The sequence below is a fragment of the Periophthalmus magnuspinnatus genome, chromosome 18 (assembly GCF_009829125.3).
Source record: "Periophthalmus magnuspinnatus isolate fPerMag1 chromosome 18, fPerMag1.2.pri, whole genome shotgun sequence".
Taxonomy (NCBI): Eukaryota; Metazoa; Chordata; class Actinopteri; order Gobiiformes; family Gobiidae; genus Periophthalmus; species Periophthalmus magnuspinnatus.
In genome coordinates, this window is record NC_047143.1 from 2147954 (window position 1) to 2172891 (window position 24938).

A 24938-nucleotide genomic window follows, 5' to 3' on the forward strand; every position below is an offset into this window, starting at 1 on the left:
CACACAACATACAACACACATACAACACGACACACACACAACATACAACACAAGACACGACACACACACGACACACACAACATACAACACACACACAACACAACATACAACAAACATACAACACACACAACGCACACACACAACACAACAACACAACATACAACACACATACAACACACACAACGCACACACAACACAACAACACAACATACAACACACATACAACACACACAACGCACACACAACACAACAACACAACATACAACACACATACAACACAACATACAACACAACAACACAACATACAACACACATACAACAAACACACAACAACACACACAACAAACATACAACACAACATACAACAAACATACAACACACAACACAACAACAAACACACACAACATACAACACAACAACAAACACACAACAACACACACAACAAACATACAACACACATACAACAAACACACAACAGCCACACAACACAACAAACAAACACAAAACATAACACAACACAAGACACGTAATACACAACACACACAACAAACACACAACCACACAACAAACACACAACATGAGTGAGTCACAGTTGTGTCACAGAACAAAATTCAGAAACTACGACCTCAGTTTAGTGACACGGCCCAAAATAAAACAAAGAATAACACGATAAATAAATAAATGAATAAATAAATAAATAAATGAATAAATAAATGAATAAATAAATAAATATCTGACTTGATAAATGTGACGTCTTATTGATAAAAGTAATAAAAATAAACACATTTAAACACAATCAGTTTACTTTTTTTCTTTTTTTTCTTTTTTATATATAAAGCAAAATATATGGGATTTTATTTTTGTAATAAACAAAAAATAATAATTTAAACTCTCCAAAATATTTTTCAACAAAGCAAAATGTGGATCCTCTGTGGATTTAAAATATAATAAATATACTTATACTATAGTACAAAATATACTGTCTGGACAGTCACATACAAGCACATATAATAATACAATATAATTAAAATGAATAAATAAATAAATAAATAAATAAATCTTGTTTGAGCAAAAATCGATTCTGCTAAAAAACAGGACAAAATTTGAGCTTTTCTGAAGTTTTTGTGTCATTTTTGTTTTATCAGAATAAAAATAAGAAGAAAAAACAGGATTTTATTTTATGAATGAAAATGACACAAAAACACGATACAATCTGTTAAAAGTACACAATACTACAAAATATACACACAAAGAACAGACTGAACACTCTTCACCTCCTTCACTCTTTCATCTCAGTCTGTTTGTCTCTTTTGGCTAAAAACGAAAAACTAAAATAAAACGTAAATATTAAAGTGATTTTCTTACCCAGAGGAAAACGAAGACGAAGAGTCTGTGACGCTCCATCTCACAGTTTAAGAGAAACGACAAGAAACAGGAGAAAGAGAGGGAGAGAGGGAGGGAGAGAGAGGGAGGAAGAGAGGGAGGGAGGGACAAAGAGAGAGACAGAAACGACGAGCTTCAGTCTGTGACGAGCCATCTCACAGTTTAAGAGAAACGACAAGAAACAGGATAAAGAGAGAGGGAGGGAGAGAGAGGGAGAGAGGGAGGGAGAGAGAGAGGGAGAGAGACAGAAACGACGAGCTTCAGTCTGTGACGAGCCATCTCACAGTTTAAGAGAAACGACAAGAAACAGGATAAAGAGAGAGGGAGGGAGAGAGAGGGAGAGAGGGAGGGAGAGAGAGAGGGAGAGAGACAGAAACGACGAGAAACGGGATACAGAGAAAGAGAGAGGGGGAGAGAGAGAGAGAGAGAGAGAGAAATGACGAGCAGAAATACAGAGAAAGAGAGAAAGAGAGAGGGATGGAGAGAGAGAGAGAGATGGCTGAACAAGGAGGAGAGATTATTAAATGAGAGAAAAAGAAACAGGAGAGAGAAAGATGGATAAACAAGAAAGAGAGAAGGAGAGAGGGATAGACAGAGAGAAAGAGAGAGAGATGATTAAACAAGACAGAGAAAGAGAAAAAGAGATATAGAGAGAAAGAGAGAGGGGGATAGACAGAGAGAAAGAGAGAGACAGAGAGGAAGCAAGAGAGAAAGAGAGAGTGGAATAAACAATACAGAAAGAGAGAGAGAAAGAGAGAAAATGATTAAACAAGACAGAGAGAAAAGAGAGAGATGACTGAACAAGAAGGAGAGATGATTAAATGAGAGAAAGAAACAGAGGGAGAGAAAGAGGGATGACTGACTGAACACTGCCACCTGGAGGAGCACATGGGAACTACAGGTGTGAAACATTAAACAGTGTCAGGTTTAAGAGACTCTGCTTTTTACAGGGACTTTATTTCACCTGGAATGTTCCACAGAATATTATTACTTTACTACTACTTGTACTTTATTAGTCAAATATGTACTTTTACTCGAGTATAAATGTGTAATACTCTTTCCACGACGGGTTTAAAGCTCCAAAAGTAAAAACTTAAATTTGATACTAAACTGATGATAAAAACACTCTTTCTTTAGACAAGACGCCGTGTTTTTCCACTTTTAATGTTGTACTTTGTGTTTTATTCCCATGAGTCTTTGATCTGTGAGTATCGATACTTGTTTAAATGAGTATCCAGATTCGATACTCGTTTTATTTTGGGTCCATGTCTTTTTTGGACAGTCCTGTGTTTGACTCGTTCTGTTGAATATTTAACGTCCTGTGGTAGAAACAGACTGAGGGAGTCACACTGAGAGGAGAGAGGAGGAGCAGAGAGGAGAGGAGGAGAGAGGAGGAGGAGGAGAGAGGAGGAGAGAGGAGCAGAGAGGAGGAGGAGCAGAGGAGGAGAGAGGAGGAGGAGAGAGGAGAAGAGGAGGAGGAGAGGAGAGAGGAGGAGGAGAGAGGAGGAGAGGAGAGGAGGAGAGAGGAGCAGAGAGGAGCAGAGAGGAGGAGAGAGGAGCAGAGAGGAGGAGAGAGGAGCAGAGACAGAGGAGCAGAGAGGAGCAGAGCAGCAGAGACAGAGGAGCAGAGAGGAGCAGAGAGGAGCAGAGAGGAGGAGAGAGGAGGTATGTGTGAGCAGAGGAGGAGAGAGGATGAGAGAGGAGAAGGAGAGAGGAGAAGAGGAGGAGGAGAGGAGAGAGGAGGAGGAGAGAGGAGGAGAGGAGAGGAGCAGAGAGGAGCAGAGAGGAGCAGAGAGGAGCAGAGAGGAGGAGAGAGGAGCAGAGACAGACCTCAGTCTCATTTGAGGCTCTGATCACAGTCGCTGTTTATAAAAATGATCCTGTTTCTTGTTTTTTACGGAGCCATTTTGAGGACGACTGACTTTATAAAAACTACAACATTTCACTTTAAACTGTTCATTTCTACGGCAACAGTCTTTATCATTCTGAAACTTTAATGAAACTATGAAACTAACAGCCTGTTCATTTTATTACACATTTAATAAGCCAATGAATTTGTAGCTCCACAGTTTATATAAAAATAAAACCTCGTGTGGACCAGACGAGACTTTTGACGCGGGACAGTCCTCAGCCCTGTGTCCCCCTGTCCCACAGATTTATACAAAACAAATCATTTTTCCAAGTTTTACCAAAGAAATGTCTGTATTTTTGACCAATTTGATCTACACGAACCGTAAAAACAGGAATATTTTGTCATTTGTTGAGCCAAACACAGAAAAAATAGCAAAAAAAAAGGCCAAAAAATTCACCAACAGAAATAAAAGATGAGACGTTTGGCTCTTTTATGGGATCCGATTCTTGTGTTTTCAAAGAGCCGCTCAAACAACTGGCTCTTTTACTTTACGTGACAACTCATTTTAACAACAAACTACAAATAAAATGGTTCAAACTGAGAGAGGGAGAGTGGAATTATCAATATTTAAATAAAACCTTGCACTAAATAATAATAATAATTAAAAATCTGACTGTTTTTCTGATGCTAAATGTGTTTTTTGTGCACAAATCTGTCACTCGTGTCGCTTGTTCTGCTCCTGTTCCGGTTCTTGTGCTGCCTCAGGGTGAATCAGTGTAAAAATGCAGATACACTAGACGGAAAAAGACTCGATTCTTTTAAAAAATGAGAGCCAGATCCACATGTGAGAGGAGAATGGACCGTGTCACGTGCTCCTTTATTTATACCAACCATCCAAATGTGGTCAGTCCAGCCTCCGCGACTATTTCCATCAGAGCCACATGTAACGAGTCCTGAAGTAAGTATAGACCTCCCTCACACACACACACACACACACACACACACACACACACACACCCCTCCCTCCTTTTACACCACCTTCCTCCTCCACCGCACGAGCTCCGTTTAAATTACGCACGGTCTGTATTTAAACCTGCAGCGCGCGCACACACCCCCACACCCCCACACACACACATACACACAGACACACACACACACACGAACCTAGCCCCCTCTTTTTACACTTCCTCTCACATTTTGGACACTTCTACGCGCAGTTTCCTCGTTTTAACGTCCATGGATCAACTTTACGCACATTACGCACGCGTCCTCTTCCGCAAAATTTAACCCTAAACGTTTTGAATCGGATTTTTTTCAACACTTTCTACACTTTTAATGTAATTTAGAGCGCGCGCACACGAAGCCAGTCCCCTCTTTTCAGGTTTTGGACACTTTTACGCGCAGTTTCGTCGTTTTTAAAATCCATGGATCAACTTTACGCACGTTACGCACGCGTCTTTTTTATCCAAAATCTGACCCTGAACGTTTTTAATCTTTTATTTTGAGCATTTTTCACACTCTTTTTAATGTAATTTCGGTGCTTAAGTGTATAACAGATTATGATTTCACTTGTGCTAAGCGGTGGATGGTGCTGAGTTTTTCCCCGGAGAGGCTGCGAGGCTGTGGCCGGATTTGGAGCATGTTTCCCCGGCTGTGGTTGGCTCTGGTGCCCGTGTGGAGCGCGCTGAGCTTCGGGCAGCGTTTGGACAGGTACGAGGTGGTACGGGGGCGGATTGTGGTGTTTGGGGTCACAGCTTGAGTGTGTTAAGCCTCTTTTAACACGCAAGTCACTCCATTTACACGTTTAAAAGCGACTTTAACCTGTAGACCTGTTTAAATTTGGATGTTTATGATTAAAAAAGAACATGATCTGTTTGAGATTTGACACAGACACGCGTGAAACCGGTTTAAGAGCTCAGAACTGCTTTAAATAGGTTCCGTGATGTCTTAAAGAGCACATGTTACACTATTTACTGATCTCTGAGGTTGAAAACACTCTGTTCCACCTTGTGACGTCATCCAGTGGTAAAACAGGAAGTGCTCCACTGTGTTTTTAAACTCCATAAACACATTTGGATCATTTCAGACGTGGAATAACTGACAAACTACAAGTGAACTAAAGGGAAAAGGAGCTGTTAAAACCTGTTGGAAAACTACCACTTGATGACATCACAAGGTGGAACGGAGCATTTTGAACTTTGGAGATGTTACAGACTAATAATAAAATGACTCAAACATGTGTGAATGAAACAAAACACAACTCCAGGTGTGTTTTTGAGGAGGAAACAGCATTAGAACATGGATTGAAATATTACCAGTGATTATATTTTTAATTATATTCATTCATGAGTTGTGTAGTCGTATAAAATCTCATTCTGACCTGGGAATGTTCCGGCAATTTGGATCATGTATGAACAAAGCCAGAACAGAGATATTTCAGCATTTTTCATTTACCAGTTAAACCAGGAAATTACTAGTACCATCGCTTGGTTTCCTTGGTTACGCTAAGTGGTTTCATGTTTGGAATTCCGACCGTGAGTATCATAGCAACCAAAGAGCCAATCAGGAGCGAGGATGTTCAAGGTAACGCCCGTTCCCGCTCGCGTCACTGGTTTAACAGGGAGCGGGCGCTTAGCAACGCTGTCAATCAAACCTGTTGCTAACGCTAACAGGAGCGACCTCAGGGAAAGAAGACGCCGGATTTGTCTGTTATTAATGTTCAGATCTTGATTTACAGACACAATAGTTTATCTCTCTGTGTGTCTCTCTCTTTCTCTCTCTTTCTTTTTCTGTCTCTCTCTCTCAGTCTCTCTCTGTTTCTGTCTTTCTGTCCCCCTCTCTCTGTCTTTCTCTCTCTCTCTCTCTTTGTCTCTCTCTCTCTCTGTTTCTGTCTTTCTGTCTGCCTCTCTCTCTCTCTTTCTCTGTCTCTCTCTCTCTTTCTCTCTCTCTCTGTTTCTCTGTCTCCCTCTCTCTGTTTCTCTGTCTCCCTCTCTCTCTCTGTCTCTCTCTCTCTCTCTGTTTCTGTCGTTCTGTCTCCCCCCCTCTCTCTGTTTGTCTCTCTCTCTGTCTTTCTCTCTCTCTCTGTTTCTGTCTTTCTGTCTCCCTCTCTCTGTCTCTCTCTCTCTCTCTCTGTTTCTCTGTCTCTCTCTTTCTTTTTCTCTCTCTCTCTGTCTCTCTCTCTGTGTCTCTGTCTCCCTCTCTCTCTCTGTCTTTCTCTCTCTCTCTCTCTGTCTCCCTCTCTCTCTCTCTCTGTTTGTCTCTCTCTCTGTCTTTCTCTCTCTCTCTGTTTCTGTCTTTCTGTCTCCCTCTCTCTGTCTTTCTCTCTCTCTCTCTCTCTCTCTCTCTCTCTCTGTCTCTCTGTTTCTGTCTTTCTGGCTGCCTCTCTCTCTGTTTCTCTGTCTCTCTCTTTCTTTTTCTCTCTCTCTCTGTCTCTCTCTCTCTCTGTGTCTCTGTCTCCCTCTCTCTCTGTCTTTCTCTCTCTCTCTCCGTCTCTCTCTCTGTTTGTCTCTCTGTTCACAGACACAATAGTGAAATAAAACCCCAGGATCCTGTAGAGCGAGTTAATACAAACATTTAAGACCAAAATGAGTCTTTACAGCCGCCGTCACACGGAGCTTAGCGACAGCTTTTCAGTAGAAAGTGAACTGGAGCCAGAGTCGATGGAGCAGGAAGTGCACCTGTGATCACTTCCTGTTTGGAGCGTGGCAGTGGCTAGCAGATTAGCTCTGTCCATTTATATAAACAGTCTATGGTGGTTACTTGGATTGTCAAAAGCATCAAAAAACACTAACACTAATTGACACGACACTGAAACTAACATCAAAACTAGATACTCATTTTTCTCAGGTATCGATACTGAAAAAGTCCCAGTGTCAGCACAAAAATAATGAAGTATAAAACACACACATGGACCGCTATGAACCTACTGCACACTGAGGGATTACACACATATAACACACAAAGTAGAAGATTCAATACGAAAAATCACAGTGTATCGTCTAAATCAGTCATGTTCAAACTGTGGCCCGGTGACCAAATGCGGCCCGCAGACCAATTTTTCTCGGCCGTCAAGCTTCCAGGTGAATTGACCCTTAACCTCCTGAGACCCGAGCTCCTGCAGGACTTTATTTGCAAAAACTATTAAGACACATTCATTTTGTGTAAAAAAACAAAATGAGAAACAATTGTAGGAACAATGTGTCTCATTTGTGCTGCTGACAGGTGCAGGAAGACATATGACTTTAAATTAAAAAAAATAAAAAAAATACAATAAAATAAAAATATTAAAATACAATAAATAAAAACAAAAAATAAATAATAAAATAAAATAAAAATATTAAAATACAATAAATAAAAAATAAATACATAAATAATAAAATAAAATAAAAATATTAAAATACAATAAATAAAAAATAAATACATAAATAAATAAAATAAAAATATTAAAATACAATAAATAAAAAAATAAAAACAAAAAAAATAAAAAATAAAATAAGAATATATAAATAAATAAATATTCCAAACTCTTAGAAACATTAAAAAAAAATTGAACATGTTCTTGTTGCTGTTCTTCTAAAAATTTGCACTGTGGCCTGAACAACCCAAAATGTGTTGTCCACAGATGAGGACACCAGGTCTCAGGAGGAGTACTTTTTACTGCACAGATATTTTATGTGTCTCGTCGAGGATGTAAACGTGAATAAAGGTCTAGTGGTTCAGTCTAATTTAATAATAACACAGATTTGACGTATTCACTGTGTTCGTGACCGGTTTATGTCCCTCAAACGGCCTCAGCTTTGTGTTTTTATTTGTGTCTCTTAATGACAAAAGTTTGGACACCCCTGGTCTAAAGAAAGAGTCTTTTTATTATCAGCCAGTATCGAGTATCGTGACAAAACTGACACTTACATTCCAAAATCCCGGTACTTCCTGCTGCGTGTTCGGCCTCGTGTCCTTGGGCAAGACACCTCGCCTCCCCGCCGCGTCGTTCGTCTGATGTTTGCAGACGGATGCCGCAGACGGAGAGGCGAAAGTATGTGAGGAGTCGTGTTGAGACCTGATCTGAAGTGGAACGTGCCCAGGATCCGGAGCTGGTCCAGACTGGCCCCTCCGCCAATAAACCGCCTCCAACGTCCCACTGAGATCAGCACGAAATCACATTAACACACAGAATAAAGCCGTATCAGGTCACTTTTATGGTGTAACACTGCCTAATTGTTTCCTTAGAGATGTTTTTGCGTTCCCTAAAATGTTCCAGAGTGTAGTATTAATCTTATTTCCATGGAGACGAGCTAGATGGCACCACCAGGCTAAGTTACAGGTCAGATCTGTGCAGAATGCATGTTTTTTGAGGTTATTTTTGAACAGCAAATGACACCTGTGAATGAACGACATATGTTTAATGCCTCAGTGTGGAATATTCCAGTCAGGCTTAGCGATAATATTTCAGCTCTTCACCAGAAAAGTGACGTAGTGCAACTTTAAACAGTGCGTATTTTATTTTTTTTTTAGCTTTCTCTCGTGTTCTAATGTCGTTTTCTCATCAAAAACACGTCTGAAGAGTTTTGAAATATTATCCATGCATGTCTGAGTAATCTAGAGATCTCTCCTGAGCCCTATTTAAACTCTCCTTTACGTTTAGCTGTAAGATTCTGTACGAGGCTCCGCCCACAAGCCGACATCACCCACGCGCCCACACGACAATCCTCCATAAATATATAAAAAACATGCTACAAAACTGTTCACTACGACTTCACAAACCTGATGTGATGTGCAGTAGTTTCATTAGTGCGACGCGGCTGATTGTGTTGTGATGGTGCTCTGAAGGAGGAGGGGCTTAGCACAGAGAGCAAAGGGAAAGTGACGCTTATAAAACATGTTAATATGTTGTTTTCGGTGATAGTAACATTTTCAAAATAAAAAAAAGTAAACATGGTGATTTAAATATGTGGTGTGTTAGCAATTAATACCCCACAGAAGTAAATACCTCCTCTTTAATACCCCACAGAAGTAAATACCTCCTCTTTAATACCCCATAGGAGTAAATACCTCCTCTTTAATACCCCATAGGAGTAAATACCTCCTCTTTAATACCCCACAGAAGTAAATACCTCCTCTTTAATACCCCATAGGAGTAAATACCTCCTCTTTAATACCCCACAGAAGTAAATATCTCCTCTTTAATACCCCACAGAAGTAAATACCTCCTCTTTAATACCCCATAGAAGTAAATACCTCCTCTTTAATACCCCATACAAGTAAATACCTCCTCTTTAATACCCCGTACAAGTAAATACCTCCTCTTTAATACCCCACAGAAGTAAATACCTCCTCTTTAATACCCCGTACAAGTAAATACCTCCTCTTTAATACCCCACAGAAGTAAATACCTCCTCTTTAATACCCCATAGATGTAAAATACCTCCTCTTTAATACCCCGTACAAGTAAATATCTACTCTTTAATACCTCACAGAAGTAAATACCTCCTCTTTAATACCCCATAGAAGTAAATACCTCCTCTTTAATACCCCATAGAAGTAAATACCTCCTCTTTAATACCCCACAGAAGTAAATACCTCCTCTTTAATACCCCATAGAAGTAAATACCTCCTCTTTAATACCCCACAGAAGTAAATACCTCCTCTTTAATACCCCATAGGAGTAAATACCTCCTCTTTAATACCCCACAGAAGTAAATATCTCCTCTTTAATACCCCACAGAAGTAAATACCTCCTCTTTAATACCCCGTACAAGTAAATACCTCCTCTTTAATACCCCACAGAAGTAAATACCTCCTCTTTAATACCCCATAGATGTAAAATACCTCCTCTTTAATACCCCGTACAAGTAAATATCTACTCTTTAATACCCCACAGAAGTAAATATCTCCTCTTTAATACCCCACAGAAGTAAATACCTCCTCTTTAATACCCCGTACAAGTAAATACCTCCTCTTTAATACCCCACAGAAGTAAATACCTCCTCTTTAATACCCCATAGATGTAAAATACCTCCTCTTTAATACCCCGTACAAGTAAATATCTACTCTTTAATACCCCACAGAAGTAAATACCTCCTCTTTAATACCCCATAGATGTAAAATACCTCCTCTTTAATACCCCGTACAAGTAAATATCTACTCTTTAATACTCCACAGAAGTAAATACCTCCTCTTTAATACCCCATAGAAGTAAATACCTCCTCTTTAATACCCCACAGAAGTAAATACCTCCTCTTTAATACCCCGTAGAAGTAAAATACCTCCTCTTTAATACCCCGTAGAAGTAAATACCTCCTCTTTAATACCCCACAGAAGTAAATACCTCCTCTTTAATACCCCGTAGAAGTAAATACCTCCTCTTTAATACCCCGTAGAAGTACATACCTCCTCTTTAATACCACACAGAATATATTGCCGACATATAGAATCTATAAAATGATACTTATAAATGTGGTTTTGTGTTACAGCTGGAATGACCTGCGGGGGGCGCTGTCTGATGGCCTGTGTCGCTACGGTAACAGCGTGGAGTGCTGCTGGGGCTGGAGCCTGAAACACGGCCGCTGTCGACGTAAGACCGACACTCGCCGTGAAATAGACGTTTACGTTTTTTTTCCCGTGTGAATCGTCAAAGCGCAGGAGCAGTTATCGTTTTTAGCCCCATTTAAACGTCCGCCCTGATTTCTGTGTTATTTGCAGCTCACTGTCCTCACGGCTGTAAACACGGAGACTGCGTGGCCCCGGGACAGTGTCGGTGCGAACCAGGATTCACCGGGAAAACCTGTAACCACGGTAACGACAAATGGTTCCGAAGTGAAAGCGCTAACAGCCACTAAGCTAACATGTAGCTTTAATCCGAGTACGATTTATCCTGATACTTCAAAGTTCCCACATGACGCAGACCTGGAGCTGTGTTTTGTTTCATTCACACGTTTAACACACAAAAAGTTCGTCTCTCAAACTGAAAACACTCTGTTCCACCTTGTGATGTCATCATGTGGCGATACAGGAAGTGCTCCGCTGTGTTTTTAAACTCCACACACCTTCATTTTTAGAATCATTTGGATCATTTCAGTCCTGGAATAATTGACAATCTACTACTGAACTAAAGGTAAAAGGACGGGTTAACTTGAAAACAAAAACAAAAAAACTACCACTTGATGACATCACAAGGTGGAACAGAGCATTTTGAGCTTTGGAGATGTTACAGACTAATAATAAAGTGTGACTCAAACATGTGTGAATGAAACAAAACACAAGTCCAGGTCTGTTTTTGAGGAGGAAACAGCGTCAGAACATGGATTAAAGCTACAAGAGTCAGTTTTGTGTCATATTGAACCTTTAAGAATAATATCAATGTTTTGGTCTCAGTTTTTCTCCAGACACTACATCACTTTACATTTCCGAGCGTTATTCATTTACTCCATACACAGGAGTCACAGCCGCCTTGGGACAGAATGGCAGAAGCGAGGCTGCCAATCTGAGCACAACCTCGACCTGTCACGATAACACATTTTTATGATAATATTACCAATGACATAACAATAACACCAATAATATAACCAAACTACAAAGTAGATTTTTTAAAAGTATGATAAATGTACAAAATTCAAAAACAAAAAACCTATGAGCTCCAATAAATTAATAACAGAACACAACACTTAAATAGTTTGTGTCTATAATGAGTCATAGAAGTTCAGAATCTCATCATAGAACTGAAAAACAACAACATTTTTCCCACTAATGAGCCATAAATATTGACCCCAAAAGTGTTTTCCATCTGTCATTTACTGAATGATAAGTTGCTGTAGTAATTATTGTTAATTAGAGTTAATCGTTACCACCACCTCCGCTCACTCACACACACACACACACCCCCACACACACACACACACACACACACACACACACACACTACACAAGGCGGCTGAGTGCTTTGCCTAAAGACATAAAAACAGTATGTGCTGTTAGAGCTACTGCTGCTGCGGTTTGCATTACGAGGTCTAACCATCACACGAGATCACACGAGATCACACGAGATAACACGAGATCACACGAGATAACACGAGATCACACGAGATAACACGAGATCACATGAGATCACACAAGATCACACAAGATCACATGAGATAACACGAGATAACACGAGATCACACAAAATAACACGAGATCACACGAGATCACACGAGATAACACGAGATCACACGAGATAACACGAGATCACACGAGATAACACGAGATCACATGAGATCACACAAGATCACACAAGATCACATGAGATAACACGAGATAACACGAGATCACACAAAATAACACGAGATAACACGAGATCACACGAGATAACACGAGATCACACAAGATAACACGAGATAACACGAGATCACACAAAATCACATGAGATAACACGAGATAACACGAGATCACACAAAATAACACGAGATAAGGGTCTGAGGACAGGGGGCGCTCTGGGACACTTCTCCATGTGCTTGTTTCGTGTTGGTTAATTTACTCGTCTGTTATTGACCAGTGTCTGTTTCATTGTTGATTTTTTTAACTTTCCGTTGATTAAATCATGATCCTGTCCAGCCCGAAGAGACGACGCTGCTGTGAGTTTGGGCTTTATAAAAACTGAATTGAAATAAATAAATAAATAAAAAATAAATAAATAATAAAACAATATAATAAATAAATAAATAAAATAATAAAACATGTAGATTTATATTGAAATATTACAATGAAACAATAAAAATTCAAATGGGTTAAATTGTTTAGGTTTGACAAAGTGTGAAATCAGAAAACAAAATCCAAATCAAACTGGCGCTCTTTGCAGACGCCTTCAGCCTCAGTCGGACGTGGCTCGTCGTCGTCGTCATAGTCGTGGTCGTCTCAGTTTAAATCGAGCTGCAGAGGCACATTCCTGCGGCGAGGATCAGCTGAGGAGAAAAGCCCCAGGAGAAGCCCAGCTCTGTTTTTAAACCTGACTCTAATCCTGTGATTACACGGAAACACGTCCTGAACCAGCGCCGCGTGTGCCTCTAAACCGCGGAGGAAGCAGAGAGGATTCTGGGAGTTTTTTTTACACATTTATAGAGATTAGACGCTACAAATTTAACCTAAACCACTCACTGTTTAAACGTAGTATTTCATTACATAAGTATATTCAAACAGACAACACTTCATGAAGAGTCTCGTTTTTGAGTTCAGATGGACGTGATTGATTGACAGGTGCATCGGCCAATCAGGGGCGCGCGTGGTCCGTCGTATCAGAACAAATATGGCACCTTACGACACAAAAAGAAAGGAAAAAAAATCACTGGAAACTGAAAAAATAGTGGATTTCTAGACCACGATAACACATTTTGAAGCTAAATACATCGCTACAGAGAAATATATTGCGATAAACGATAATATTAAAACAAATTTAAGGTGTAAATAATGTAAGATAATCCCAGTAAACATTTTTAAATCGACAGTTTCATTAAAAGACGTGAGATAAATAAGCAAATAAACAGCAGAATGCACCAATAATTAGCCATAAAAGCGACTTATTCACTTCTTTACTGCTCAAATTTCATCATATTACAACGAAAATAAACCAAATCACTCTGTTTTTGCAAAGAAAAATAAATAAATACTGAAGCTCAAAATCTTAGTTTGTTGTGTTTTGTTCAAAATAATGGGCGACCAATGAGCTTCTTTGTTTCACACATGTCACTGAAATAAATAAATCTGATTGGACGCCCGTGTTTGAGCCTGGTTATGCTAAAATTTAGATTTTTTTGAGCGAGAATTCGACCTTATAAATACTTTTGTAACAGAAGGGGGTGAGTTAAAGCTTCATTAACCAGCGCTAGCGTCTCCTGCTAATGTTTTTCCACGTTTCTCCGGCGCCGCGTCCTCTTTGTTTAACCCCAGTCTGCCCTGTGTTAGCGATTAGCTTTAGTGCTCTGTGTTTTCACTCTCTGTCAGTTTAACCTCTGACCTTTGACCCCGGTGATGACAGGAGCGGCGTGAAGTGTGTCTGGGGCGAGTTTCTCCGTGAAGACTCAAGTGTTTTTTGGGTTTGAGACAAAACAACGACCGGAAACTGAGTTTAGCGACGAGTGAAGGATGAAACTGAGAAGTGAAGTTTGTGAAACAGCGACGGAAATCAGAGCTGTCAATCAAAGAACGTCTGATTTATCTGTTATGTTCAGATTTTGATTTATGGACACGATAGTTTCTCTCTCTGTCACTGTCTGTCTGTCTCTCTCTGTCTGTCTCTCTCTCTCTTTCTGTTTCTCTTTCTCTGTTTCTCTCTGTCTTTCTCTCTCTGTCTCTCTGTCATTCTGTCTCTCTTTCTCTCTGTTTCTCTGTCTCTTTTTCTCTCTCTTGTTCTCAGTCTTTTTGTCTCTCTCTCTCTGTCTCTCTGTTTCTCTCTCTCTGTCTCTTTTTCTCTCTCTCTCTCTTTCTGTTTCTCTTTCTCTGTTTCTCTCCATCTTTCTCTCTCTGTCTCTGTCTTTCTGTCTCTCTGTCATTCTGTCTCTCTTTCTCTCTCTCTCTGTTTCTCTCTGTCTCTGTTTCTCTCTCTCTCTCTTGCTCTCAGTCTTTCTGTGTCCCTCTCTCTCTCTGTCTCTCTCTCTCTCTGTTTCTCTCTCTCTGTCTCTTTTTCTCTCCCTCTCTCTCTTGCTCTCAGTCTTTCTGTCTCCCTCTCTCTCTCGCTCTCTGTCTCTCTCTGTTTCTCTCTCTCTGTCTCTCTTTTTATCTCTCTCTTGCTCTCAGTCTTTCTGTCTCCCTCTCTCTGTCTCTCTCTGTTTCTCTTTCTCTGTTTCTCTCCATCTTTCTATCTCTGTCTCTCTGTCTTTCTGTCTCTCTGTCATTCTGTCTCTCTTTCTCTCTCTGTTTCTCTCTGTCTCTTTTTCTCTCTCTCTCTCGCTCTCAGTCTTTCTGTCTCCCTCTCTCTCTGTCTGTCTCTCTCGTTTTCTCTCTTTGTTTCTCTCTCCCTGTCTCTCTCTCTCTCTCTTGCTCTCAGTCTTTCTGTCTCTCTCTCTCTCTGTTTCTCTCTCTGTCTCTCTGTCTTTCTGTCTCTCTGTCATTCTGTCTCTTTCTCTCTCTCTCTTTGTTTCTCTCTGTCTCTCTTTCTCTCTCTCTCTTGCTCTCAGTCTTTCTGTCTCTCTCTCTCTCTCTCTCTCTCTCTGTTTCTCTCTCTAGCTCTATCTAAAATTTTAATTAAAAAAAGAAAAGAAAAAAGTTAAAAGAAAAAGTTAAATCAATTCAAAGTCTGGTCCAGGTCACACTTCCTGACTTCTTCCGTGGTCAAACACTTTTCACGATTTCTCCACATTTCCGCTCAATCCGTTCTCGTTTTTTGCGTCCGCAGATCTGAACGAGTGCGGCCTGAAGCCCCGCCCCTGTAAACACCGCTGCATGAACACGCCGGGCAGCTACAAGTGCTACTGCGCCGACGGGTACCGGCTTCAGCCCGACGGGTCCTGCAGGAGTGAGTACGACCGACGCCGCGCCCACGAGCACGACACTCACACACGTAGACACACAGAGACGTGTACTTTTGTTTGACTGCAGACGCACACACCTGTTTCCACGCCAACTGCCAGTACGGCTGTGAGGTCATGAAGGGGCGTGTCCGCTGCACCTGTCCGTCACCGGGGTTACGGCTCAGCCCGGACCGGCGCACCTGTGCAGGTAAGACGAGTTTCAACAAAGTGCGTCCTTTTATCTATTTTCCAGGCTAAACAGGGACTCTCAGACTTCCCTCACCCCAGACACCTCCTCCAGCTCATCCACTGGGACCTCACGGTGTTCCCAGGTCCAAAATACATCCCACGGGTCAAAACATGAAAGTATCTGACCGTTTGTGGTTTAGAAGCAGATATGTGAGTGACGGTGGCTCAGTCGGTAGAGTCCACTGATCTGAAGGTTGGTGGTTCGAATCCCGCTCTCGACGTAAAACGTGGTGGTTTGACGGAGCAGATCCACTCACCTACAGGCGGGAGGTGCGATTGTGATGATCATTTATGAGTTTTACATTTATCAAACTGGAGCGGCTTTCACTGAAATCAATCGGGAAAATCAATCAGGAGCAAAATGCGCAGAATTCATGAGAAAAATGACAAAAATGTTTTCATATTGTGCCTGTTGATCAAAATATGTGTCATTTTGAATCAATATCTCTACATTTACACTTAAATGAACAACACTTGTGTGAAATACTTTTACTTTTTACTCACCTTTTACTTTTTGAAACACATTTTTACTCATTTTTACTCTTTAAGTACATTTTTAAATACATTTTAAGTACATTTTTACACTTAAATACTTTTACTTTTTACTCACATTTTACTTTTTAAATACATTTTAAGTACATTTTTACACATTTTTAAACTTAAATACTTTTACTCAAGTCAAGTTTTTCATGTGATACTTTTATTTTTGCTTGAGTATCTTTTTACCTCTGTATCTGTACTTTTACTTAAGTATCAACAGTAAAAGTACTTCATCCACCGTTGCTCCATTGATAATATCACAATGACTGATTAGAAAAAATGATCGTTCGTGCGTGTGTGTGTGGGTGTGTGTGCGTGGGTGTGTGTGTGTGTGTGTGACAAATTGGCAGCCACTTTTCTGTCAGTCTGCCCCAGGACACAGCTCAGGCAGGTAAAGGTCCGACTCTTCTGAGGTTTAAGTCGTGTTCTAAAAGTGTCAGTGCGTCAAAAACACACACTGGAGTTGTGTTTGTTTCATTCTCACACGTTTGAGTCACTTTATTATGAGTCTGTTACATCGACAAAGATCAAAACGCGACGTTCCACCTTGTGATGTCATCAAGTGGGAGTTTAACAGCGACGTTTTACATTTAGTTCAGATGAAATGATCCAAATGAGTCTAGAGAAGAAAGAGAGAGGAAAGAAAGAGTGATGAGAGAAAGAAAGAGAGGGCAGGAAAGAAAGAGGAGAAAAAAGGGAGAGAGAGAAAGGGAGAAAGAGAGAGCGAAAGAGAAAGAAAGAGAGCAACAAAGAATGTGAGAAAGAGAGAAAGGGAGAAATAGAGAGAAAGAAAGGCAGAAAGAGAGAGGGCAGGAAAGAAAGAGGAGAGAGAGAGAGACAGAGAGCAGGAGAAAAAGAGGGAGAGAGAGAGAAAAGGAGAAAGAGAGGGAGAGAGAAAGAGAGAGAGAAAGGGAGAAAGAAAGAAAGAAAGAAAAAGAAAGGAGAGAGGGAGAAAAGGAGAAAAAGAGAGAGATGGAGATAGAGAGAGAGAAAGAAAGAAAGAAAGAAAGATGAGAGAGGGAGAAAACGAGGGAGAGAGAGAAAGAGAGAGATGGAAGGAGACAGAGAGGGAGAAATAGGAAAGGAGAGATAATGAGAAAAAGGGAGAGAGAGATAGAGGAAGAGAAAGGAGGGGGTAATAAAAAAGAAAGAGAAGGAAGAAAGTAGCTAATAAAAGAGAGGAGAAAAAGATAGAAAGACGGGGAGGACGGAAAGAAAATCCAGAAGCTGAAATGATCCAAATGATTCTATAAATGAAGGTGTGTGGAGTTTAAAAACACAGTGGAGCAATTCCTGTATCGCCACATGATGACATCACAAGGTGGAACAGAGTGTTTTCAGTTTGAGAGAAGAACTCAGCCTAAATCTGCAGAGTTTATTTGTGTTAAACATGTGAGAATGAAACAAAAAAACACAACTCCAGGTCTGTGTTTTACAGTTTCCATTGACAATATGACACAAAACGAAACACGTCTTGTACCTGGTTATACTGTTTTTTTCATCCCTCTTTTTCATCCCTCTTTCTCATCCCTCTTTCAGACATAAACGAGTGCGTGTCGATGCCCGGGGTCTGTCCTCATCGTCGTAAATGTGTCAACACTTTTGGGAGTTTCGTTTGTAAATGTCACTTTGGATTCAGACTGAGCTTCATCGACGGACGCTACAGCTGCATCGGTCAGACACGAAGGACGAGTGTCACTTTTGTGCGTTTGTTTGTTGTGTTGTTGTTGTTGTTGTGTTAATGACGTTTTCCGTGCTCCTCGTCAGATAAAGACACGAGGTCGTTCTGTTCTCTGAATCCCGACGCTCCCAAGTGCAAATGTAAAGACGAGAGCTGCAGAGGTACAAACAGTATAATATTTTATCATTTTCTCGTCACACACAGACCTGGAGTTGTGTTTTGTTTCATTCACACTTCTCTCAAACTGAAAACACTCTGTTCCACCTTGTGATGTCATCATGTGATACAGGAAGTGCTCCACTGTGTTTTTAAACTCCACACACCTTCATTTATAGAATCATTTGGATCAGTTCAGCCCCTGGATTTTCTTTCCGTCCTCCTCGTCTTTCTGTCTTTTTCTCCTTTCTTGTATTAGCTACTTTCTTCCTTCTTTTTCTTTTTTATTACCCTCCCCTTTCTCTTCTATCTCTCTCTCCCTTTCTCTCATTATCTCTCGTTTCCTCTTTCTCCGTCTCTGTCTCCTTCCATCCCTCTATCTCTGCTCTCCCTCTTTCTTCCTATCTCCCTTTCTCTCTTTCTCCCTCTTTTCCCTCCCTCTCTCTCCTTTCTTTCTCTTTCTTTCTCTCTCCATCTTTTTCTCCCTCTCCCTTTCTCTCTTTCTCTTTCTTTCTATTTCTCCATGTCCCTCTCTTTCTCTCTTTCTCCCTCTTTCTCCTCTTTCTCTCTCCTTCTCTCTATTTCTCCCTGTCCCTCTCTTACTCCCTCTTTCTCTGTTCCTTTCTCTCCCTCTTTTTCTCTCTCTCCCGCTCTCTCTTTCTCCCTTTCTTTCTCTTTTGCTCTATTTCTCCCTCTATTTCTCTTTCTCCCCCTCTCTCTTTCTCCCTCTTTCTCCTCTTTCTCTCTCCTTTTCTCTATTTCTCTGTCTCTTTTTCTCCCTCTTTCTTCTCTTTCTTTCTCTCCCTCTCTCTTTCTCCCTTTCTCTCTCTTTTTCTCTCTCTTTCTTTCTCTCCCTCTCTCTCTTTCTCCCTTTCTCTCTCTCTCTCTCTATTTCTCCCTCTCTCTTTTTCTCTTTCTTTCTTTCTCTGTTTCGCTCCCTCTCTCTTTTTCCCTTTCTCTCCCTCTTTTTCACCCTCTCCCTCTCTCTCTCTTTCTCTCTATTTCTCCCTCTCTCTTTGTCCCTTTCTCTCCCTATTTTTCACCCTCTCCCTCCCTCTCTCTCTTTCTCTCATTCCTCTTTCTTTCCTCTCTCCTCTGCTTTAAATTAAAGACACATAACATCATTGTTTTACCTGGAATGTTCCGCAGTGTGACATTAAACATATCTGTTTTTATTGCTCTTTACTTTGTTTCTGTCCTGTACTTTGACCTGGTTGTGTCAGTTGCTCGTTTCCATGGAGAAATACTACGTTTAATGCCAGACTACGGAACATTCCAGGTGAAGCCATCACATCTCAATGTAGAGGCAGTGAAAAGTTCCACAGTGCACCTTTATGTTAAGTGTATTTTTTGGTTTATGATGAATATTCATGGTCAAACAGACATAAAAGTTCCGTAGTGGGGCTTTAAAAAATTAGGTTTTATGGTTTAACGTGTTTGTAATTAATCCACAGATTTACCCAAAGTCAAAGTGGAGCCTCAAACACCAAGAACTACAACTACTACTACTACTACTACTACTACTACTACTACTACTACTACTACGATCCCTACTACTATACCTACTACTACACCTACTACTACTTCTACTACAACCTCTGCTACTACAACTACACCTCTCATTACCACGAGGACAATCCCTACTACTATACCCACTACTACAACTACTACTACTGCTACTACTACTGCTACTACTACTGCTACTACTACTACCCTTGCTACTACACCAGTTGCTACTACTACTACTGCTACTTCTACTACTAAAACAACGCCTGTTACTACTAGCACTACAACTACACCTCCAACTACAACTACTCTCACTCCCATGCCTACTACTACTGTCCCTACTACTACTACTACTATTGCGCCTACTACCACTACTACTTCTACTACTACTACTACTCTTGCTACTACGACTCCCCCCACTACTACCTCGACTTTAAAAAGTACTACTACTACTTTTACAACTCCGGTTCCTTCCTCATCTCCTGTTCCCTGGGAAACCACAGAACAGGAAACTGCCACAATAAAACAAACGACAGAATCGACGACTCTTATTTTGAAAAGCACGACATCCTCATCGCCCACGACGACGGTAAACAACCACATCAACAAAGAAGTGACGCATCGACAGAGAGGAGACGTGCACAGTATGAACACCTCCTCTGTCTCTGTCTCTGTCTCCTCTGTCTCTGCTCCTCTGTCTCCTCTGTCTCTGCTCCTCTGTCTCTGCTCCTCTGTCTCTGCTCCTCTGTCTCCTCTGTCTCTGCTCCTCTAGGTCTGCTCCTCTGTCTCCTTTGTCTCTGCTCCTCTGTCTGTCCTCCTCTTTCGTCTCTGCTCCTCTGTCTCTGCTCCTCTGTCTCTGTCTCCTCTGTCTCTGTCTCCTCTGTCTCTGCTCCTCTGTCTCTGCTCCTCTGTCTCCTCTGTCTCTGCTCCTCTGTCTCCTCTGACTCTGCTCCTCTGTCTCTGTCTCCTCTGTCTCTGTCTCCTCTGTCTCTCCTCCTCTGTCTCGTCTCTGTCTTCTCTGTTGTCTCTGCTCTTGTCCATTTTATCATTTCATTTGTGTGTTTTTGTTTTGTTCCAGTTCCTCGTCTTCCGGGTCATAATCAGGTTTGGGAGTTTGACATTGAGTTGGGAAACACAGCGGACGAAGCCAAAGACGACGCAGGTGAGACAAATGTGTCCTTTTAATGAAACTCACAAAAACACGAACAGAGTTTGTATCAAGTATAAAGTCGACATTTGAAACACAAACGTTCACAGACACTTCTTCTTCTTGTTCTTCTTGTTCTTGTTCTTCTTGTTCTTCTTCTTCTTCCTCTTCTTCTTCAGACGTCGTGGATCTAGAATGTTCGTTTGATCGAGGTTTGTGCAGCTGGATTTCAGAACGAGAAGGAGACGTGAACTGGGAGATCAGCCAAGGACCTGCAGGTATGTACTGTAAAAAAAAAAAAAAAAAAAAAAAAAAAAAAAAAATATATATATATATATATATATATATATATATATATATATATATACTACCACCACTGTGACATACTACTATACTTCCACACAGAAGCTCTCTCACATACGCTTTCACTTTTCTCTTTACCTCCCCTCTCTCTCTTCCCTCTTTTGCTCCCTATCTCTATGTTCTCTCTTTCTCTCCCTCCACCCCCTCCTCTCTCTCTCTTTCCCTCTCCCCCCTTCTCTCTATCCTCTTTCGCTTGCCTTCTCTCTATTCCGTCTTTCTCTCTCCACACCCCTCCTCTCTTCCTCCTCCTCTCCTCCCTCTCCCCCTCCTCCTCTCCCCCCTCTCTCCCCCTCCTCCTCTCCTCCCTCCTCTCCTCCCTCTCCTCCTCCTCTCCAGGTGAGCGTTACCTGTCTGTTCCTCCTCTTAAACCTGGACACAGATCTCTCCGAGGGGCTCGTCTCTCTTTCGCCGTAGCTCCGCCCTTCAGTCTGGGCCCCGCCTGCTTCTCCTTCTCCCATTGGCTGACAGGGCATCAAGTGGGCGTGGTCCAGGTTTTCCTCAGAAGTGGGCGGGACCAGAGGTAAAGACATTTTCATCACTTGTGTCAAACCTCAACTGTTTGTGTTTCTCTCCCAGTTTGGAATAAATGTTTTTCAGGATTTTTATCATCCAAAAGAGTCTGATGACGTCATAGAGTCAAGATCACGACTCAAACTGTCGTTCTCTTGTTGTTCTCTTGTCATTCTCTTGTTGTTCTCGTGTTGTTCTCTTGTCGTTCTCTTGTCATTATCATGTCGTTCTCTTGTCGTTCTTGTGTCGTTCTTGTGTTGTTCTCTTGTTCTTGTGTCGTTCTCTTGTTCTCGTGTCGTTCTCTTGTTGTTCTCTTGTTGTTCTCTTGTCGTTCTCTTGTTGTTCTCGTGTCGTTCTCGTGTCGTTCTCTTGTCATTCTCTTGTCGTTCTCTTGTCGTTCTCTTCTCGTTCTCGTGTTGTTCTCTTGTCGTTCTCTTGTCGTTCTCTTGTCGTTCTCTTGTCGTTCTATTGTTCTCTTGTCATTCTCTTGTCGTTCTCATGTCGTTCTCTTGTCGTTCTCTTGTCGTTCTCTTGTCGTTCTCTTGTCGTTCTATTGTTCTCTTGTCATTCTCTTGTCGTTCTCATGTCGTTCTCTTGTTGTTCTCTTGTTGTTCTCCTGTCATTCTCTTGTCGTTCTCTTGTCGTTCTCGTGTCGTTCTCTTGTCGTTCTCTTGTTGTTCTCTTGTTGTTCTCCTGTCGTTCTCTTGTCATTCTCTTGTTGTTCTCGTGTCGTTCTCTTGTCATTCTATTGTTCTCTTGTCATTCTCTTGTCGTTCTCTTGTCGTTTTCTTGTTGTTCTCGTGTCGTTCTCTTGTTGTTCTCGTGTTGCATATTCTCCTGATTCCTCTTCTGTTCTGTCAGATACGGTTCTGCGGTTTGGAGCAGGACCAGAGGACACGGCTGGAGACAAACTCAAGTCACTTTGGACAAGAACTCTGTGGACCGGGTCAGTGCCTCACTCCTTCTGTCAGGGCTGGACACGACTAAAGAGGGCGTGGCCAAAATGCTCCAAAATATTATGTATCTCTATGTATCTGCACAAGACGACACCTGTAAAAAGTACTATTTATGCAGAAAAAAGTACTAGGAAACAGTGTATTTATATAAAAACAGATGAAACATGTGAATCGTGAGTTTAATCTGAATTTTTACAGATAAATACCAAAAAACAATACTAATTTTGGTCAATTAAGATCACAGACGGCAGCTAGCAGTTTAAATGGACATAGCTAACTTGCTAGCCACTGTTTTCCAAACAGGAAGTGATCATGAACGCACTTCCTGCTCCATCGACTCCAATTCACTTTCTATTGATAAACTGTGTACCTGCTGTCTCTCTGTACCTGCTGCTGTCAGACTTATTTTGGTCATAAATGTATTAACTCTCTACATGATCCTAGGTTCATTTAAAAAAAAAAATATATATATATATATATATATATATATATATATATATATATATATATATATATATATATATATATATTGTTATTTTGAGGTTGTTGTTTGTTTGTTTTTGTTTGTTTTTTTAGTTGAGTGGTTTATTTTGAGTTGTTAGTTTTTATTTTTATTTTTTTAGTTATTTTGAGTTTATAAACTTGTTGAATTATTTTGAGTTTTTTTAAAGTTATTTGGAGTTTTTGTTGTTGGTTTTGTTAGTTATTTTGAGTTGATTTATTTTTGTCGTAACGGGTGAGTATAGCGGACCAAAGGATGCAGACTCGGGGAATATTTACAGGATTTATTGTAAGGATAGGACAAGTACAAACAGTGGGTTATCCGGAGGTGAGCAGGAACACAGGAAACACAAGGACCGGGGACATGAAGGGACCACAGGACGACAGGCAGACCAGACGGGCGTAGGACAGAGCGGGCAGGAGACATCCAGGGCTGGAACACACAGGAATGCAGGGACAACAGGAACGCAGGCAGGAAAGAAGTGACACGACAATGATCTCGCGCTGAGTCTCTTCTCCCAGCTCCTTTTATCCACAGCAGGTGTGTTGATTGCACTGATGGGCTGCAGGTGCGTGCAGGAGGAGCCAGGAGCCCAGCCCAGATCTGGCAGGTGAGGGAGGGAAGGAGCAGGACAGGAGTAAAACCAGGAGCGGACAGTGCGGATCATGACAATTTTATGATTTGTCATATTGACTTATTTAGTTTTTGGTTATTTTGAGTTTTTTATTTATTAAGTTATTTTGAGGCTTTTCTGAGTTGAGTTGAGTTCTTTATTTTGAGGTTGTTTTTTTTTAGTTATTTTGAGTTGTTGCTGTTGTTTTTTTAGTTCTTTTGAGTTTATTTTTATTTTTAATTTTTTTTTGTTTTGTTTTTATGAGACAGTAACCTGAGAGCCGTGATATCTGTCTGTTTTTACTCATAATTCAGATGAAATCATATAAATATTGATTTCTCTGCAGATTTTGCTGAAGGCTGAGCGGAGGTCAGGGTTCAGGGGTCAAATCGCCGTCGACGACCTCAAACTCAGACGCGGCCCCTGCAGATGACATCACACCAGCGCAGAGCTCTGATTGGACTGTTTATTTTATTGATCCCGCCTCTTTCCTTCCCCCAGACAAAACATCCATAAGACGTATTTAAAAAAAAAAAAAAAAACATGTTGCAGAAAAACTCCCTGTAAATAAAAATAATAATAATGTGATGTAACATGAACTTCAGCTTTTATAATAAAAATATGTAAAAAAAAAAACAAAAAACACATCATTTCATAACATTCAGTCAGTTTAAAAGAAAGAGCTATGAACAGATATAGTCCCGGTTTAGTCCCGGTTTAGTCCCGGTTCAATCCCGGTTCAGTTCCGGTTCAGTCCCGGTTCAGGCCCGGTTCAGTCCCGGTTCAGTCCCGGTTCAGATCTGGTTTAGACCTGGTTTAGTCCAGTCCTGGTTCAGTCCTGGTTCAGTCCTGGTTCAGTCCTGGTTCAGTCCTGGTTCAGTCCTGGTTTAGACCTGGTTTAGTCCTGGTTTAGTCCTGGTTCAGTCCTGGTTCAGTCCTGGTTCAGTCCCGGTTCAGTCCCGGTTTAGATCTGGTTTAGTCCTGGTTTAGTCCTGGTTTAGACCTGG

At 41.0% G+C, this 24938-nt stretch overlaps 2 protein-coding genes across 3 annotated transcripts in view; one reads left to right on the plus strand and one right to left on the minus strand.

Annotated features, from left to right (window-relative positions):
* The window catches only part of LOC117386643 (atrial natriuretic peptide receptor 2-like), a 19474-nt gene extending 18070 nt beyond the window's left edge, over window positions 1–1404 (minus strand). Inside the window, exon 1 of the mRNA XM_033984054.1 lies at window positions 1366–1404. Within this exon, the coding sequence (XP_033839945.1) occupies window positions 1366–1404 (39 nt within the window). The remainder of the gene's footprint in view (window positions 1–1365) is intronic.
* Window positions 1405–4350: 2946 nt separating this feature from the next.
* Window positions 4351–24466, plus strand: LOC117386644 (nephronectin-like). Of its 2 annotated transcripts, XM_055229101.1 has the most exons (13): window positions 4351–4945; window positions 10705–10805; window positions 10934–11026; window positions 15594–15713; window positions 15797–15916; window positions 18037–18171; window positions 18265–18339; window positions 19789–20484; window positions 20919–21002; window positions 21167–21265; window positions 21687–21870; window positions 22722–22806; window positions 24278–24466. In XM_055229101.1, the coding sequence occupies exons 1-13, from the start codon at window positions 4821–4823 to the stop codon at window positions 24362–24364; spliced, it is 2004 nt and encodes a 667-aa protein (XP_055085076.1). In that variant the 5' UTR covers window positions 4351–4820; the 3' UTR covers window positions 24365–24466. The 2 variants fall into 2 exon arrangements, with proteins under 2 accessions (XP_055085076.1, XP_055085077.1); XM_055229102.1 differs by lacking the exon at window positions 10934–11026 and having other exon boundaries at window positions 24278–24460.
* Window positions 24467–24938: the final 472 nt, after the last annotated feature.